This window comes from Syzygium oleosum, unplaced genomic scaffold, assembly GCF_021117445.2.
Source record: "Syzygium oleosum isolate NSW1041296 unplaced genomic scaffold, Sole_v2.1 Sole_v2.16, whole genome shotgun sequence".
Taxonomy (NCBI): domain Eukaryota; kingdom Viridiplantae; phylum Streptophyta; class Magnoliopsida; order Myrtales; family Myrtaceae; genus Syzygium; species Syzygium oleosum.
In genome coordinates, this window is record NW_026607500.1 from 1,745,033 (window position 1) to 1,765,919 (window position 20,887).

Genomic DNA, 20,887 nt, shown 5'->3' on the forward strand with positions numbered 1-20,887 from the left:
ACCCTTTTCTTTTTTCGCTAATTCCCTCAGCATGCAACATTCAAATTCAAGTTCATACAATTCACAGTTAAAATGTCATATCAACATATGTGGATTAATAGTATAACGATTAGTATATTGGTATCACAAATAAAAGTTTGTGCAAATTTTTTAATTTTTGGTAATTAGGAAAGCAGAGATATTGTTTTATGTATTTTATTTTTTCAGGATTTGGCCTCGATTTTCCGCCAAACGTCCAGGATTTTAATTGCACTTTAATTTAGCATCTTTAAACGATCAGTGCCGATCTCGATACCTCACTCCAGTTCAGTGGTCGAGAAACGAAGATGGAGTATGCAACGGTGGGCACCTTTGGTCACTCGTGCTTGCTTCCCAGACGAGCCTCTCTGACACGAAAGAGCAAGTCTTCACGTCTTCCCACCGATGCCACCGCCGCTTACAGCTTGAACTCTCCCTCTCGCAGAATCAAGGCTGTGGACACAAACTCCCAGAACTTGAATGTGCACTTGGAGGCAAGTAATATCTCTGGTATTGTGGGTGCCTGTTTGTACTTATTGTGCACCCTGTTGAATGCCAATTGGCCTCTCAAACGTGGGCTCTGTGCTTCTTTCTTTCTGGGTTCTTGGTGGAAACTAATTTGGCTTATTGCTTCTTCAATTCGATAGTTGGTAATGTTGGAGCTATCTGCTTGTTGTTATTGAAGTTTGACATATAATGATGGAAGCACTGAGTTAGTTTCGCAATGACTGCGAATGATGGGTAGTTCGAACGGAAAGTGTGCGATTGGTCTGAGAATAGTGAACAATCGTCACCTGGGATATGGTCAGGAGGAACTTAGCCAAAAAAAAAGTTAGCTCCAAGGAGACGTAGATTACTGCCAGTTGTTGGTCAAAGGGAGGTCTGATCTTCTACTCAAATTCAATAGGGAAAAGAAGGAGTAGTCTTCTGTGCAGAACTAACTGTGATAGATGCTGTAAGGTCTTGTTTGCTGCAAAAGATGCTGACCTGTCATAAAAATTTTTTTTGAATTTGTTGTGGAGTGCAGGCACGAGCTGAAAGTGCGGTGGATACTATCAATCCTGCATCGAAAGCCTTGGTGTGGCCTTCCCCTAGTGATGAAACTCCATTTTGGAAGAAAGAATTCCCTACTTGGGATGTCAGCGTTGAGCTTCCTGCTGATGTGGAGAATGATTCCGATCTCATGCACATCATCCATGTTACTGCTGAGATGGCTCCTATAGCCAAAGTTGGAGGTCTCGGTGATGTTGTGACTGGACTTGCTCGCGCATGCCTGTCACGTGGTCATACGGTTGATGTCATGCTTCCTTTCTACGAATGCATCGAGAAGCAACACATAACCGATCTCACGTTGGTAACTACATATAATTCATTCCATGATGGAAAATGGATACCGACTAATGCATATCGTGGGGAAGTTTCTGGCATTCCCGTCATATTCATTGAACCGTCTAATCAATTCTTTAAAGGGAAATATGTATATGGGGGTTCATACAATGAGCTGGAAGCGTATATATTCTTCAGCCGTGCTTGCCTTGAGTGGATGCAGGTATGTCACCATAACATTGTTTTCCAAGTTCTTTTGTTATCATCTATGAATAACTTTCGGTAGCGGGAACTGGTTTTATCTGCACTTTATTAAGATAGGAATAACTAACTACTCAGCCTGGCTCATCATGTGTGGTATAGCGGAGAATTTACATTTATGAATTACATATAAATGTCAAGAATGCAGGCTTACAGCCGTTTGGTCAAATTATCTTTCATTTCTATGAAATGCTAGATAAGCTACATGTATAATGTCCGGTGCATAACGTGTCTGTGTGTTTGTGTGTACCCAAGTCCGAATGGAGAGTGATGGAGTTACCCAAGTCCAAATGAAGAGTGATGGAGGTTTCTACGCACTATATAAAGTTGAGATGGATCAACAAATTTCCAGTTTGGGTACTCTTCTTGGGGCTTGCACCTTGTGGTTGTGGTCTTGGGGCTGCGGTTGTTGCAAATGGAATCAGAATAATGGGTCCTTGCAGTGTGGATGCTATGGAAACCATGCATACCTTATCCACCATCTCCTGTAGTGGCTTCTGATGAAGCCAACTAATGTATTGGTCCCATTGTCCTATGGCTTCCCGCTCTTGATGGTATATGTCATGCATTAGCTGGTGTGCCGATGTTAATGGGAACCTCATGTTCGGTTAGTTAGAACAACGTCAAATGACAACCTTGAGAGTTTCTTTTGGAGGTTTTTAATGCACTAGGTCTTGCCTTGGTTCGTTATAAAATCATCTCTATGATTGTACAATAATCTGTACATAAGCATGTTCTGGATTGTTTTTGAGAATGGAGCAATGCAGGAGTTTCGTTACCTATCTGTTTATCTATTAAAGCTTCAAAGGGTTTTGTTACTTAAGCCAGTACCAAATTTTTTCCTCTGGCCGACAACGATGTTTGGATCTTGCTACTTGTGATGGCATTGCAGTATCTATCTTCAGCAACATATCTAAATCACGGCAGGTGACTGGAGTGCAGCCTGATATTATTCACGTCCACGAATGGCAAACAAGTGCTTTGGCACTTCTTTACTGGGATATGTACCATCATCTCTCACTTAAGGTACTTTCTCTGCCACTCTACTTGGCTGAACTGGAGTTGGATTGAAGATATTTCTGCTATCTTTCTATATAGCATAGCTGTTGGTGACTCTTGTCTACAAGTAGTTCTTTCTTCTCGTTTATGTTCATAGCAGATGTACATTACAGATTGTTGAGTTTTATTGACACAGAATTTTTATGTCCAGAGACCAAGAATAACATTGACAATCCACAATATGGAGCATTATGGTGAATGCAGGTCGGTCAAAACTGTGTTCTGCATCGTATCTGAGTTAAAGATAATTTCTGCATTATGATGACTACCTGACAATTATTAACAAGGCTATGAGTAAATTTGTAGTTGTGCGGCCTTCATGAGTCTGTTGATAGAGCTGTAGCTTTGATCTGATTATTGGATCTTTGATTTATATTTCTGCTGATGCTCGATATTCCATTCAATTAAAGTTCTGTAAAGAATTCAGAATATTTCATAGTCTCCATTTGATTCATAATTGCACTCACTGTCCGTTGGCTTCTTTGCCAGCTGACCAGCCTTCATCCATGTTAGAAAGAAATATCCAGTCATAGGAACCAAGGGTGCACCAAGTCAACCCTTGTGCAGAAGTCACTAACAGATGAGATTTGTCTAGGGCAGTTTATATGTTATCGAATTGTCAATAAACCCGATAAATATCGGTCATTTAGGAATTGAAAGTTTGTAATCTTCCCATGAAAGGTTCTGTGTGTGTGTACTCACTGTGATAAAAGTTGTTGAGTAATCAATCAATAGGTAATATTAGTGCTCCGGAGCAATACTAGTACAGAATATTATGACTTTTAGGCATTCATTGGGCTGAAGCTTCTCGTTGGGAAACAACTCTGGGCTTGGAAAGATAATTGCTTTGTCAATAACTCTGAGAAAAGATCATTACTTGCTGTTATCCTTCTGTCAATGTTTTTTGGGAGAGAACCTTAACAGCTTTTGATGTAAATAACAAATAAAGGCTACAAATTTTGAGTTTTTGGATTACCGTAAAACCAAACTTTCCAATTTGGATCATTTGTTTGAATTTGTCTTAGTGTAACTCTTGTGCAGGGGTGGTTCCCCCTTCATGCCTTTCTTACATAAAATCTCCTTTTGCTTTGAAAAATACATCTACTAAATTTCCTACTTAACCAAAACATCTATCCAATACTGACCAAAGGAAAGTTTTCGCCACTGGCACACATAATTGATTTTGGTACTTTTTTGTAGCCTCCCACGGATTTATTAATGATAATCTTGTAGGAATTGAAATAAGTAGAAGTACTCACTCTTGGTATGGATTTCTTTTTTCTTTGCAAATACTTATAGCATCAAATACCTGGCTGAAAAGAAGGAAAATTTGATTTTCTTTTCATAATAGATGTCCTTCACACTGAACTGAAGAACGTGACTCAAAAGAAAAATAAGATGACGAGACTCAAAGAGGCATCACTTTCTCAGTGGGCAAAATTTCATGTCATTCAGTAAATAGAGTAGAATTTCCGTTGACCAAGATCAAGCCATATCAGTTGATGAAGAATAGACCAATATTTTTGTAAGATGGAAACTCAGAATGCTTTGGATGGAAATGAGGGAATGTATTCAATACATGGTTTCAATTTTGGAGTTTTCTTTTCGAATAAAAAAGCTAAGTGATATATGGAATGGCGGCTCTTGACTTGATGAACTAGGGTATAGGATTGAATTAGTTGCCTAGCTTTCCTCAAGCTTGAGAATTTAGCTTAAATGTCTTCACGTTTCAAAAAATATGCTAATAGTTCCTTCCTTTCTCTGTATATGATTGCGATTTGGCTTGATGTGGCTGTGTTAAATTGGCAGACAAGAGCAACTCAATAAATGTGGTCTTGATGGTGCAATTTATGCGACAACTGATAAGGTAAGCTTTAAGTGCGTTACATAAGCTAATTTTATATGGGCATGGCTGACCTCTAATTGTGCGTACCATACATCATCAGTATGCTGTGTGGCTACTTTTAATGCTCCCTTACATTAACCTTTTCAATTTGAATATCTGTGAAAGGATTATTTTATGTTATTGTTTCCTAGTGGAATGTAGAGTCATGTTGAATCTACCATAGAATTCTGGAGAACGTTGGTATATGAATTCATTAATCAGATTCATAAGGTCCATGAGTTCTGACTTAGTAGTGCTAAGGTGGCCAAAAATATGAGGATTTGGAGATCAGCTTCTTTTGGAACTGAGTTTCAAGGAGAAAAGACGACATACAGAAATTGGATGAAGGAAAGTGCCCTGGGCAGATTCATTGGCTCTGAATATGGATTACTGAGGTTAGATTTGGAAAAGTTCTGGGCAGATTCATTGACATAGATTGTACTCTGTGCCAAGTACATGGACCGGTATGCCCGGTCTACTTATGTTGGTTAATACTGTAAATAGGAGTACAATCTATGTCAGAACCAACATAATTAGACCGGGCATACCGGTCCATGTACTTGGCCCGTTCTGCAGTTATTTGAACTTTAGCTATGACTTTACCTCCTTAATTTAGGGTCAATGGGCATTTTCTACCAGCAATCAACTGTATAAATGAATAAAAATGTAACTAAACAAATTATATCTACAATTGCTATAGCAAGCTACTGTTGGAAGTCACTCATAAAACCCATCGACAATATCCTAGATTGAGGTCTGACAAGGACTTGATTTTAGATTCACATAGAGCACTGGATTCTAATGATGTGGAAGCCCATCTAAGTGGGCAAACCCTGGGCCATTAAGTTCCTCACGAATCTCAAGGATCAGATAAGATGCAGATCAAAGCTTGGCCGGGTGGCCCAACGATGAGATTGTTTTTCCTTGGTGGAGAGCCTAATACAACATAAATTTCCGCTTCTTAACCATTAATCACCTCATGTGTTGAAAGGAGAAATCCACTAATTGAAGGCGCTTTTATTCTGCCTAACATTCCTTGTACAACATGTCTTAGCTTCATTGTTGCTTGTCACCAATTAAATATGATTCCTACATGGGAATATATCTATGATTACACGGTTCCTCTATCTGCAGTACTTTGATTCATCCTTATTTAGTTGCTGTCATCAGGAATTGCACTTCTGCTATAGAAACACATGTCTACCTGTTTACAAAGGATGTTGAAAATGGTGCCACTTGGACCTGATTTTCTAGGCAAAAAGGGTTGAAGAGCAATAATTTGACTTTTTTTTTCTGATCAGTATATTCTTTTTTACCATATTATCATCGCTTCTTTGCTACTAAATAGTTGTGTTAGCATGGATTTAAAGACACTGAGCTTCATCTGACTTAGTGTTAAAGAGATATGCGAAAACTCTCCATATATCCAATACTATTGAAATGCCGGGTGGATTTCCTGGTATTTTTGTTGTAGTTAAGGCTAGTTGCTTATTTATACAAAAATGATGAGAAATTTTTTTTCTTCATAATGTTGGTTAAACGTCTCCTTCAAAAATTAATCTTCATTGGGTCAGAGTCTTCATTCTTTTTTAGCTTTCAATCACTATTTATTTCCTATTTAATGTTAGGTTTTTGTACTTTATGATCAAATCATTGTCTCTTTCTTACCATCATGGCAGGCAGTAGATGACCGAACAATTGGTCATAATCCTGAGAGATTAAGCTTGCTAAAAGGAGGAATTGTTTACAGTAATGCAGTAATGTAAGTTATCCTGATTGGGGGGAGTTACTTAAATTTTATGCATCTATCTACAGAAGCCTTCTGAAAATACTTGGGAAATGGCCTAAGCCCATAATTACAGACTACTTCCAGCTGCATTTCCATGGAGACAGTTTACAATTGAGGCCTTAACCAATCATTTACAGATTACTCTCATTTTCCTTCTGCTTGAGTCTCGTTGGGCAAGTTCACTTTTTTAAGTTCTTCTTCAAGGAAAGATATTACATTTAATTTAATAAAAACACCATTGATATGAATGTGTCAAATTTTTTGTGGCTTCATGCCATGGTGAATTTTTCAGAATCCTAGTTGAGAAATATACCGAGCTAAATCTAGTGCCTATCTTACAAGTTCAAAGAACCAAACATGAATCTCCAGTGCTTGAGTGTGTACTTGAGCACACAGCCTTGGTTTCACAGCTTTGAGAGTTGACTAGTCTTCTGGAGTTGTTTTCAAACTCTTTCTTTTATGTTTGCTTTATAATAAAAAAGCCTATGTTGCTCAAAACAATCAGCCACTGAAGCCTCCTCATCCTAATAGAGTAAGAAAAGCGAAGTTTCTGATGGAAGTTCACCAAAGACATAAATGCTTTCCTGCGACCCCTCTAATACTTTATACATGTGCCTGAGCCTTACCATCTTTAGGGAAGACGGGTGTATGAACTATCCTGGAAATATTTTGTGATGTTTTTGAGGGAGATACCTTCCACTCCTGTTGTCGAAAGCTAAGTTTTATTGGAATTGTGACAGTGCACCAAGGAGTTGTGGATTATCGCTTTTGTTGTCACACCCTCTTCATTAAGTCCTTCTCTGTACTGCTCCTACTCATAAGATCATGTGTCACTTGTCCTCCTGTCGTTTGGAAGAAGTTGGTTATTCTGTCTACCCCTTGAACCACAAAAGTGTTGGTTTTTGCATCCAAGAAATTACCTCCTGGTAATACCCTTGGTCTGTTTTCTTGCTATTCGCTCTTTTGGGGAAGCACCTATCTGTTCCTTATGTCATCAAGATATTTAATCTCTTTTACCAAAGAAAACTTGCAAATCCTCATGTCTCCCATTCTTTCTGCATTCCATTTCCTTTTGAGCCCCTTCAAGAGTTCCAAACTGTATGTGGGCTTGATGCTAGCCCCTATTTGAAAGAACAACGGTATCAAAACTGACACATCAAGGGAGATAAGAATTTGCTCTCCTCAATGCTTTTCAGCTCCCAACCTTTCAGAACTGCAATGTCTAGGATCAAACTGTTTGAAGGAGTGATGCATCAATTTGCGTATCCATTCCTTGATTGTTTGTGGAACCCATTTAAAGTTGAACTGCCTCAACAAGACTCCAAACTGGGATGATCATGAATGCTGCTCATTAGCCTTCTTTTTAGCTGGATCTTAGAAATTGCTTCTTAGCCCCCGGAAAGTATTCAATATCATGGTTGCATATGGGAACTTCGAACTTTTTTTTCCTATTAGAGCTATGGGAAATCATGAATTATTTTATTCTTGCACTATCAGAAGTTGTGTGATGCTATGTACAGAATGAAAATATTAGAACGTGCATTGTCTCAAAAATACGCTATGCAAGAGATGTGAGCTAAAATTGAACTGGTGGATAGGATTTGGATTTTATGATTGCTGATAAATGTCACTTCGTTCATAGAACTTCATAAATAGAAAATCCATTTCTTATACTTAACAATTCACTCTCTTTGATTTTCAGGACAGTCTCCCCAACATATCTCGAGGAAACACTTTGCTCAGGATGGCTTTCTAGCACATTGATAAGAAACAGAGATAAGTAAGGATCTGGCAGTATAGTGAACATTCTTTTTCTGGTCCAGCTATGCTTTTAGTCTCACCTTTCAAATGCTCTGTCTGGGCTTTATTAGCTTTATGAAGTATTGATTAGTGTAGACACCATCAACCTTCTCTCTTACTCAGATCCATGTAACAGTGGGAAGTCTGATATGTCATTAAACATTATTGTGGAATTGATAGCTAATTATAATGAAGTACATCGTTTCGCTGTTGTTTTTTTATCTTTTTACATGGTTCATAGTCCAACATGCACATTGACTTACTGTATACTGAAAGACTTCTTAGAGCTTTAAGTTCATTTCATATGTTAGCTTCTTGAAGTTTTTTGGGCCAGAAAAATCTGTAGGGGTTTATTTGCATGACATTCTTTGACTTTTTGCGAAATCTCATTGGTTATCATTTGGACATTGTCATGTCATGATATCTTTACAATGCCTTATTTTTGGACAATGTTGCAACATAATTTAACTGTTACTGTGTTATAGAATGACCTAGATATTATGCTTAAATAAACAAAGTTGTAGATTGGTGAGATCAGCAACTCCTTGGTTCTCTTTGGAGATCAAATGATCAAGTCATGTTCTCAAAGTTAGCAAATGCAAGCTTCAGCATATAAATGTGCCTTCAGTTTTGTGCTTGTGGGAGGGGATACTATTGAGCAATTTTGTTTAAGTAGCATCAGAGAAGCAATGGCTGAGAAGAAGCTACTGATTCTATTAAAAAATGACATTTATTTCTGACCATAAATGACCATTGCTTGATTAGCCCCTAAAATATCTCTAAATTTAGTTGAACCCTCGACATAATCATGGATTAAATTCATGTCAAAGATGGAAAGAGCTGTTTACATGTTCAGAAATTACTTGTGTAGTGGGGAAGTGATTGCGGGCTTAGAGTTAACTAGATGTGTTTTGGTAGCTAAATTGGTTAACGTTCACTGATGCAAACAAGCTTCAGGGAACAATGACTGCCTATTTTTATTAATTTGAGTCGGCCAATCTAAGCAAATAAACTTATCTAGTACTGCCAATGTTTTTCAAATCCAAAGTCTATATCCACAGTGCTTTAAGTGTACTGGCTTCACCATACAAGCAAAAGTATTACCAGCTAAACAAGAAATTCCCCCCCTCTACTAGCGATTGAAGTGGAGATGTGATAAAGAAAAAAGATGCATGAATGATTGAAACCGTTCTATGATACTATGTCAGAATGTCTAAGCCAAAAGCTTAAGCTACTAGAGGTGGAGGAGCTTAACATGCATGAAAGGTGTAGACAAACCCCATAGACAGGTGAAGCTGGATTCTGTACATCTATTGTTTTAGTGAGTTCGGACTTGCAGTTCTTCCTATTCCAGGGCTGTAGACCCTTAATGCTTTTTTGCGGAACCCTATAGAGGAGCTTTCAAGTTTCAGCTCTGAGTTAATTCCTTAAGCTAACGTAACAACTTGAGAAAATTCTGTCTAATCCTTGGCTTTCAGCCATGCACTTTTACAGTGCTACTTCTGTAAACTCTGCTAGGCATCTTTCTGCCGAGCTGAAAAGATAGTTGAAAGAATTGATCCTTCATGCTATGTTTGGGAAATTAGGTAAGTGGAGGTGAAGAAAATTTGGGTGGAAAGTTTTGAAAAATTCCAAATTTTTGTGAGTAGGGAGAGGAGGGAAAATTTGAATTAGTGGACATTTTTCTCTCATTTTCCTCCTCCATCTTGCTTCCAAACACAGCCTTAGGGAAAATGTTCAATTCCTAGGTCATACCCGGGGTCCAGACATATAAGCTGACTTTCAACTATTGAAACTTTTTGTTCCCTGACAGTGTTGAACTACTTATGGTTCTTTTACATGAAAGTGTGAGTCTGGAGGGAAATAGTTTGGCTTTGGTATGTAAGAACCTTGAGGTATAGAAATCCATGCTCTATTGACATAATCTGTTGCATTTCTGTTTTCGTTATCATATTTTGCCTCTCTTTACTGTTAGAGGAAAAGTACTTTTATTTGGTTCTTAAATGCTGCATAGAAGCTGTTATGTTGCATCTAATAATGCCAATTGAATTTCTCAGGTATTTTGGCATACTGAATGGGATAGACACTGCAATCTGGAATCCTGCCACGGATATCTTCTTGCCTGTTAAATATAATGGTGATGCTCTACCCTTTCCCAAGGTTACCATTAATTTGTGTTATCCTCCAGACATATCTACAAGTGTTTTTCTCAACTTTTTGCAACTGTTGCTCTTGTATTGGTCTAAGAGTGTGCAGCCAATTGGCCAAAACTACGATTATGATGTTTTTATAACACTTGATCTTCGACACAAGATTCTTATAGTTCTAGTTTGGTCTTGCTTTTGGATTAAGTGGTGTAAAATATGGAGGTGAACTAAACCGAAAAGTGGTCCCTTAATCATGTGCGGGAGTTAAAGTTCATTACTTCACTATAGGACACTGATCATTTGCTAGGTCGTATAAATAGGCTAATTGGCTTTTTCTTTGGGATTGAACTTAATCTGTGTGGTGGTATCAAATTGAATCTGACTCTATTTCCACTGCCACATCAATTACCTTGGTGATGCCATGCATTTCAAGAGTGGAGATTGCTGGTTAAGACCTTGCATCTGGCGAATGCCTAATCCAACCAAGAGTCTAAGCAGATGAAATAGGCAGTATGATAATGAAGATCTTCGTCAATTTGGGTGGACAAGAGTGTTAGCATTTACTTCATGAGATGAATATTGTCTTCCGCTAGACAGCACAGTGGTAAACCTACCTAATACTATGGTTTTTTCGGATGTCCAGGAGTAAAACTGGATAGTCAATTTCTTAATCTCCTTCTTATATCAGATGATTCTAGTAGTATAACTGGAGGGTCTGTGTGTGGGGGTGGTGTCTTTGATTTACCTATATGACTTCTTCTTCTTATATCAGATGATTCTAGTAGTATAACTGGAGGGTCTGTGTGTGGGGGTGGTGTCTTTGATTTACCTATATGACTTCTTCTTCTTTTGAGACAAGCTATTAGCAGTCATAAGCTAGATAAGAAGCTTACGATTTTGGCCCCCTAACTTATAGCTACTCTACCTATCTTTTCGCATTTATAAAATGATTAAGGGGTTTTAAAGCATTCTAAATAAACCTATCTTGAGGATTTGAACATAGGAACTGGTCAATATTGGGATTGTTACGATATGCCGTGGCCATGTGTTAAAAGACTAATCCCTATATTATGATCTTAACAAAAGCTATAGACGAAACATCAAGTTAAAAGCCAGAAACACCATACAGTTCCCTTAAGTCTATGTCGCTAATTATGTAAACTGCTGAGATATGTCCTAGTTCGTTATTGAACATTTTCATCAATGAGTCATATAGTTACAAGAGAAGCTGGAGTTACATTAAGGAGTAGGTTTACAATCGTGTGAACGTGCCAATGAAATAGATTAAAATTCTAATAGATGTAGAGAGGACTCTTTTTGTGAGATTCAATTTAATGTCTGTGCAGTTGTTTGACAATCCTACAGTGTGGTAATACCTTTTAGTCAAGTTTGAGTCTTGAGAACTTAAAATTGCCTAAAATTAGAACATAATCTGCCTCAGTGAAATGAGTATGTACACAGTGTTATATATACTTAAAATGAAACATCTGTGATCCCCATGCTCATTATTTCACCTTTCTCACTGCCTAACCAGCATTTTCCGAGAAGATCAAAGACAAAGCCTTCACAACATTCCCATCCTAAGCGATATGGAATGTAGGCACACATACATGTATCTAATTGTCCCTTCATTCTTGAGGAAATGCTAAAATAGCACAGATGTGACACATCTACACTCTTCTTTCTTTTTCTTTTTTTGCCTCTGCATTCACAGAGAAGTGTCTCACAAAATACCTGTATTGTCACAATCAACTTTTTAGCTGTTATAAATCTTTACCAAGCATTTGAATTTGTCTTGTTCAAAGCAATGGTTAGCTGTTGATTGTCAATATTCACTGACAAGATGGATTAATCAAACATGCTCACAAATTAGTCAATTTGCATGAGACCAACTGAGGCATGGGTATTTGAAATATTTTGTTTAACAGAAAAAAAAGAAAATTCACACAATGCTTCTTGCGCAAATAGTTTTGTAATTATGGAAGAAGGATAAGGACCCAATTGAGGAGAATAACTGACATACCATAAAAAATGAAGATGTAAAAGTTTTTCCGGAGATTTTTCTGCTGCCAAAATGCAAAGCAAAAGTTCCATCTGATGCTGGTAGTCACAATTAGTCTGATGAGGCAATCCCTGTGGTGATAGATGAATTAAACACGATGTATTGAGCTTGTTTAAAAATGCCAATCTCCTAGGATATTCTTCTGTATGCTACAATTTGGGAGCTCATTCTGTAAATTAATGCTCAAAAGAAGCGTTACACAATACTGACATGTCATTGAATTAGTAACTCTACTTGCAACATGAGTCACCTTAATTGTGTGAGAAAGGAATCATTTGATCTTCCTCAAGAAGTGGTCAACATGAAAGGCGACTGCATAGTTGCTATGCCATTTTTCTAGGAAAGAAAGTGGATCAAAATCAAAGTATACCTTAACTTTTTCTGAACTTGGATTGAGTGGTTTTCAATGTTAATAAGTACTGCTTATTCTCTCTCTCACCTCTCTCTTTGTTTTTCCCTAGCTCAAAAACTAGAAGGCAAAAAGTTCTGCAAAGATTATGTCCAGAAGGGGCTTGGCTTGCCTGTAGAAAGTGCAGGGATAGCAGAGGGCAAAGATGTGGTAAATGGAACACAGCGAAAGGTGCCCTTGGTTGTCTGTATTACTAGATTGGTTGCTCAAAAGGGGCTTCATTTGATCATTCATGCAATTAAGCACATTGAGGAACTTGTAGGTTTTTCATCTCTCTCTCTCTCTCTCTCTCTCTCTCTCTCTCTCTCTCTCTCTCTCTCTCTCTCTCTCTCTCTTGTCACCAATGCACATCGGAAAGCAATTGAAGAGAAAATGTCAGGACAGTTGCAGTTGCTGAACTAATATATGGTTTAGCAATATGTATGTTACTGTGCATCTTTTCTTAGATCAAAATGTAGTCTCTAAAATGCTGGATGGTTAGACACTTACAGATATGGTAGTGAAAGGCATAGGTTATGATTTTCTGAATACTCCACAGCTTCAAGCAATTATATAGGTTGTCGGCATGTTGAATTAAATTCTGATATATTGGAGTCACTCCTTAGATGTAACTCTAGATTTGAAGTCAAATCGGTGGCATTTTACTTTGACGTAGCTGTCTCAGAACTCTTTTGCGAAGACTAGCTTTATGTTCTTTAGAACTTGAGTGAGCAATCTTCTGTCATCACTTTGACTTCTTTGTTTTTCGTAATTTTTCAAGTAATTTCTGGACAACATCTATTTCTCTTGCAAAGAAGGTTGTTAGGATCTTTTGAAGTATATAAGGATTGGATCATTAGGATCAGATTGAGGATTGTATGCCCTAATGATTTAGAAATTGAGGCCTAAGTTTTAAAATGTTAGCTTTGTCTCATACTATTACTTTCCTATCGATTATTTATCACAAAAAAGAGGGAATGAAACTCTATAAAATGTCAAAACCATAGAGACTCCAGAAGTTTTCGTAGAACATAACTCATTAAAGATAAAAAGCACGCATGTGAGTCTTGTGCCTTGCTTGATGAGAAGTGCCCAATTTTTTTTAGAGAAAATGGAGCCTAGAAGTGAAGTGCCTTGCTAGCTGTCTAGGATTTCCCACAGGCTCTCCATCATAAAGATATCCATCTTCCCGTTCCTTATACTATCCAGTTATAATGGAACCTTTTCTATATTATCTAAAACTCTTATGTAATCTAGCATTCGTGGTGGGACTGTAGACAGTCAGCTACTTGATATACTTTTATTTCTCTGTTAGATAACCCTGTCAACAGCAATATATGATTCTTGGAAGCCTTCAGCTCTAGAAAATCGAAGTTCAAATATTGCCATACCAGTCTAAAAAATGACAGGAACTTTAGTTATAAGTTAACAGTTGATCATGCTTGCGTCACATTTTACCAGGCCAATTCAAATTAGCAGAAAAATTTAGAAACTGCAAGTAATGCTCTCTGTTCTGGTTGCACCCCTTGATATTTAACTATCGCTTGACAAATCCCCATCATCAACAATGTTTTCCTGGAAAAGAATAAGTTGTAATAGTTCAGCATACTTTGAGCTAATTTCCTATTTTCGAGGGAAAAAACAGTTAACAAAGACAGAGTCACTTTGAGAAAACATGTATCTACTCTAGTTTGCAAACAGCAGATTTTATGCTGTCATTTTAGTTTCGTGTATGCTTTCTCTGCTTAGCACATTTCTTGACTAAATTTCATCAGCATTAATGCTGTAGTGCCTTGACAAGTTTTTCTTGTTCTGTGAACTTCCAGGGTGGACAGATGGTTGTATTAGGAAAAGCTCCTGATGGTCGGGTAGAAAGAGAGTTCAAAGATCTCGCAGACTTGGTAAACAATCTTGTGGTTTATAAAGGATCTTGTCAACGATTACCTCTGAGCAGTTAATGCATTGAGGATCTTGTTACGCGTACATGTTAAATTTCAATTATGAAACATTGATTACACAATTCACATAAGCAGTTAATGCATTGAAAACTGTAATATTTCCTTAACAAGCTGTTTAATAGGTGCTCAGGAGGCACTCATTAACAAATTCCAGTTTATAATTACCAGAACTTGTCATCTCTCTTTACTGTGTGAACGAAGTCATTTCTTGATATAAAGTATCATCCTTGTTCTCTTTCCCTTGTATTCTTTTTCCTAAGGTTATCCCTTGCTATTTTTCCCTAGAAGAGTCAATGAGATGTTATTGATCCTTCATTAGCAAATCATTGGACAATTTATGGTCAAGGTGAACAATATTTGATGGCATTGTCAACGGCAATTTCACTAGGTTCAGTTGTAGCTTCTTTGTAACCTGTACTCATCATGTTGGAAGAATGGACAGATGGACAAACACTTCTATTTTGTTCCTTCTGTGCTCTTTTTTCTTAGGGCATGCTAAAGTATTAAATTCTTGCAATGAGTCATGAGGCTTTTGGCTAAATTAGCTGGTCCCTTACTCCTTCAACACAATAAAACTTTAGGGAGAGTTTTCATTGTTTTATTGAGACCACCCCATATGTTCAAGTGATCTACTGAGCAAATGTGCATTTCGAAATCAGTTGTGCCTATTAGCAATTCTCTCTGCCACAAGAGCAAGACTTCTTTCATGTTTAAGGAATTAGTTTTTATATTTTCTGAACAATGGCTTTCAGTACGTGTCATTTGCTCTGTAATTTTTGTTTATTTGTGCCATTTTTCAAATCAAGTCTACATTGTCTTATGTTATGGTTGTTGCATAGACAACTATGTTGATTTTGCAAATTCTGCTGGTTGCATGTGCTTTGCAGAAGTCACTTACAAAAAGTTCTCTCCCTAAGACAAGTCCCACAACACAGTAAATGAAAATTGAGTAGTATATGGGAAACATCATCTTCCTTGCCCTTTGATAGGGGCTACAGATTGGCTGATTATTTGCTACTCCAGATTGAGCATCATTCACTTTTGTTTTCCTCCAGCAAATGTGTTTCTTGTTCAGAGCTATGAATTTTTTTATCTTGTCCTCCTATTTTGTTGAGCTGCTCCTAAACCTTTTTGTCTCTAGGGAGTAAGAACCCTTTGAAATTACAATTATAGATAAGAAGGAATATGGTTGCTGGATGTAAACTGAAACAAATGTATCCACTTAAAAAGCTTTTGATTAGTTAAGTTATTGACGTGACAATTTGCTAGTTTTTCTTTATGAGTGTCATGATATAGGATCCTCTAACATACGTTTCTCCATCCCCTATTTTGTAGTACAATGAAGGTCCTGCAATCCGTATTCTTCTCATGTACAGGTAATTACCTTACCGAAAGTAATGGTCTCCTAGCCAAGACTTCACCTGTTGTTCAGCTCCTAAGAGAAAACCTCCTCTGCATAATCATCTAGTAAATCCCTTCTTCAATGTGTATACTTGAGCAGTAAGGAGTAATTAAAAAGAGGTCCATATCATAAGCTTCATCATGCAGGATGACTTGTTTTGGGCAAAAGATATGTTTTCCTGCTTACTAATGTTTTCCTCATCTGTCTCTCTGCAACATCTCCTACATACTACCTATTGCAACAGCTGATTTCATGGGTAGTAGTCATCTTGGATTAAATAGTGCCATTGCCCGCCTTGTCTGCACTGTGAATGGCCAATTACAGTGATCTCATATAAAATCACATATCAAGATCCGAGATTGTAACTTAACCTAAACTACAATTTGAACTAAACTACAAGGGACTAGCCAGTCTACTGAAGCTAAATAAAACTTGTAACATGAGAATGTAGAGTCAGGTTACAGTAGACATATTTCGAAGAAACCTCAAATTAAGATCATACGCTGAAGTTAAGGTTGACACGAGAATCTTGAATCGGGCAGTTAAGACCAAAAAAGCAAAAGGACAATTACCTTTGGTATTGAGGGAAAGAGGAGACCGAAGCTAATAACTAAGTTGATGACGAAGTCAACATTGGAAGTACGATTGAAATGATGTTATGTAGTTACTGTTGGAGTTATGTTATGTTTGTTTTCAATTCTGCAATAAAAGATTTTCCCTGTGCTGCACAGGCTCTATTGCTAACGATATTCAATATTAGATCATGCGCTCTTTTCTTCTTTTTGCAGTGAAGAGCTGTCCCACATGCTCTATGCTGCAGCTGACATGGTGTTAGTCCCTTCCTTGTATGAACCTTGTGGACTTGCCCAAATGATTGGAATGAGATATGGCGCAGTATGTATCTCCCTCAATATAAATTGTTCTTAACAATTCGTTTATGATTGGGTGGTCACCAGAGTACCTGTGATAGGAATTATTACCCCCTCCTATGTACACAAGTTTTAGGACAAACTATTAGCATAGGTGCTTGTGTTTTTATTTTTCATATAATTTAGTGACTTATAGAAGTTTCAATATTTATGAATGCTGAACTGGACATTTTGATGTGGCTAATGCATACAATTACTTCTTTGTTCCTCTATCAGTTTAGAGGGTACTTATTAATTGTGCAGAAAACTAATTATGTGCGATCAGTTTTTAATCTGATTTCTACTTACATGTCTAGGTGCCAATAGTGAGGAGAACTGGTGGTCTGGCCGACACGGTCTTTGACATTGATGATCACTCAAACAGCCATATGGCAAATGGGTATTCTGTTTAGACTCATTGAATTTAAGTTTGTTTCGAAAAAGGTGGAATTCGCACCACCATCCTTTGGCTACATGAGAACTTTCTGTGCATTTATAAAATATTCGGAAAAATCTCCAGAGTCAGATGGATATGGTTTCTCTACATTCTTTATATTAATTGTTGGTCATTCAACATGTAGTGCTATCCCGACTCTTATTGCATGAGCAAAACTACAGGCCATTGTCACTGAGGATTGTAGTGTGGAAATTTGATTCTGTACCTGATTTTGATGTAGTACATGATGTTACTGAAGATTTTCTCGCGTTTCCTAGGTACGTCTTTGAAGGAATTGATGAAGGGTCCTTGAACTCAGCTTTAAACCGTGCCTTTTCTCTTTATAAAAACAGTAAGTTCTGCTCTCTTTTTTTTATCTCATCCCATTAATTACTCTGAACAGTAGCTTCTAGGTTTAAGCTCGAATCTTTGCTACTCGTTGCTACACTTTTCTTGTAACTTCATAACTTATAAGTCTGGAGCTGATCACTTTGTGTAGAATCTGTCCAATCCACATGGTTAAAAGAGAATAAATATCAAGAATATGCTTTTCGTGGGGCTACTGATATCTGCAACCACTCGGTGGAAGTTTGTAAATGGGAAAACTTTTTTGCTGAATGGAAGTTCTTGGCGACTGTCATTTCAATGGCTGAAGGAACCAGAGGACATAGTGTAACAACTAGACCTGTCAAAATGGGTCGTAAACCCATTTTTTAATCCATATATCAGTAAATGGGTCATAAATGGGTCAGTTATATTTAGTAAATGGATCATAAATGGGTATAAACATAATATGGATGTTAAATGAATTATAAATGGGTCGTAAATGGGTCATAAATAGGTTTACTACTTATTTAAACTCAACTCATCTCTTTCACCCTCACTTAATCTCGCGCTCATTCACTTCGTACTCTCATCTCAATTTGGGTGTGAGTTTTCCTAGATTGACTTAAATATAATAGTGTTTTAGCAATATAAATCAGGTCGGGTATGGGTCGGGTTGGGTATGGGTCATTATATTTGCATTACGTGAAAATGGGTCAAAACGGGTTAAATGGGTCTATTTGGGTCAGACAATTTTCGACCCGGCCCAAACCCGATTCGACCCACCTGTTTGACAGATCTATCAACAACCTAAGAATCAGCAACACTAGTTAATTTTTTTTTCTAAGGCCGCTCTACACATCTACCTCTCCCCAGTGATTGATGCTTTACATCATCTTATATTAATTCCTCCAGCTGTAGGACTGAGATCTAAACTCTTTCTGATCAATGGCTGCCATCACCTTTTTCTATATAGTCGTTAAGTTCTGTGAAGAGAATCATCAGATGGAAAACATTGACTGATGAAAGTTGTCTAAGAACTTGTTTATGCAATGGCGGCTTCATTCTCTTTTAATGAAATTCGTAAAAGACTATTCCACTTAACAGAATTGCAAGAAGACACAGAGAACTGAAAGAAGCTGTGGTGGTTTGGACTAGGACAAGACATCATTTATTACTGTCTTTCTCGTTATGTGACTTACTTTATAACTGCTGTTGCAGAGCCAGATGAATGGACCGGCCTTGTGCGGAAGGCGATGGAGAGAGACTACAGCTGGAACAACACTGCAGGGAACTACATTGAAGTCTATAATTCTGTACGAGTGCGATGATAGCTCGTGAGCTGCTGATGCTTAAATCCATCAGCATACATGTATTGCCCTCTCGTAATCCCGTCGCATGCACAAGTCATTGTTATCATGATAGATAGTACTTCTCTTCCTTGAGGAAAATAGCGTGTATAATCTTTTCTTGCTTTACACATTTCGATGCTGATTACTTTGAGAAAGAGTGTTAAGACCTCTTTCTACTTTACTGGCTATTTTGTTAAGCTAAGTATATATTCAATAGAAGATCCACTTTGTAATAATGTAGTTCTCTAACCTCACCCAAATAGTCTTGAGCAGAATCTATTCTTTTGGTAATTTGGCAAGTTAATGCAGCGATTGAGAAATTAGACAGATGAAGGGCTACAAATTATATTAGAGAGGTGTCATAGAAATCTGCTAAATCTCTACCATCTGCTTCCAATCATGAAATATTTAATCGCTCGAAACTTTGGTAAATTTTTCACTTGAGATTAGTAAGGCATTGTTTCATGTAAACTACCATTCCTCTCACTTTCGGTACTGTTGTAAAATCACCAGGTCCTTTTCGTTTCCTTTTTGTCCATTGTGATCCTCAATATAAAGACATGCAGAGAAAGGATGAAGGACTACCTGGGAAAAAAGATGTACTCGTTAAGTCATTTTCAGTTTTTCTTTACCATTAGGATTAATACTACGAAAAACTTCAAATTAGTACATTTGTGATAAATTTATTCAAAATTATTTTTTTTACCACGAAAAATCCTAAACCGATACATTTGTGACAAATTTATCCCAAATTAATTTTTTGACCACTAAAAACCCCAAATTATTATATTTGTGACAAATTTACCCTCCATTAAATGAAAAAAATATCACAAAAAATCACAAACTGGTATACATGTGACTAACGGAAGATAAAGCCCCAAATTGGTACACCAGTCAACAGCCACGTGTTATCTAACTCAGAAATTTGACGGTAAAATTTAATGAAAACTAATAGAGGGTAAAATTGTCGCAGGTGTACCATTTTGGGGTTTTTCTGGTTAAAAAATTAATTTTGGATAAATTTATTATAAGTGTACTAGTTTATAGTTTTTCGTGGTATTAACCCTTACCATTATCCTCTATTTCTTCCTTGACTATATATGCTAGTTGTTTACCTCACATTATGCATATTGTCACACAAAAGTATAATTAAAAGGAAGCATGAACCTAGTATAGATACACTATTTTTTTTACATTCATTAGTTGTAAAGGGTACCACAAAACTAAATTATCGAAATTAGAAGGCAACTAATTAGTTTTAAAAAGATGCACAAACATAAGGTAGAACTTTTAAATAGTATATTATATTGGAAATGCAGATGAACAAAGCTTTTGTCTATTAACTGATATGGAAAAAAAATTAAATTATGTTTGCGGTTTTCAAAGAAGAAAAATTGTTTCTTCTAGTTTTTATTACTTCTCATACTTACAAAGAACATAACATTTAAAATAGGGCTACGACAACTAAAAAAAAGCAAGAAATAAAAACAGATTTCCTACTTCTTAATTCAAGCGATTTACTTCCTATTCAAGAAGATTCAGAAATAAAAGGAAATAAAATAAATAGAAACAAAATAATTTTTTATCTCGAGATTTTCATCTTATTCTTTGACAAATTTTCCTTGAGACATCCGAGATTTTTTTCTAATTCTTCAACACCCCCTCTCAAGTTGGTGCATAAATGTCTATCATGCCCAACTTGCTGACGAGAGACTCGAAGTTAGGTCTGAATAACAATTGTAAGAAGGTATGCTATTTGTTGTGTTGTTGGC

The 20,887-nt window shown here is 37.0% G+C and overlaps 1 protein-coding gene across 1 annotated transcript; it reads left to right on the plus strand.

The window, feature by feature from the left end:
- The first annotated feature begins 273 nt into the window (after positions 1-273).
- On the plus strand, positions 274-19,442 carry LOC115669894 (uncharacterized). Its single transcript, XM_030591053.2, has 15 exons — positions 274-512; positions 1,046-1,567; positions 2,533-2,631; positions 2,816-2,868; positions 4,474-4,531; positions 6,229-6,311; positions 8,041-8,118; positions 10,196-10,275; positions 12,809-13,014; positions 14,562-14,636; positions 16,029-16,069; positions 16,884-16,989; positions 17,321-17,403; positions 17,718-17,791; positions 18,985-19,442. The coding sequence occupies exons 1-15, from the start codon at positions 327-329 to the stop codon at positions 19,092-19,094; spliced, it is 1,854 nt and encodes a 617-aa protein (XP_030446913.1). The 5' UTR covers positions 274-326; the 3' UTR covers positions 19,095-19,442.
- The last annotated feature ends 1,445 nt before the right edge of the window (positions 19,443-20,887 follow it).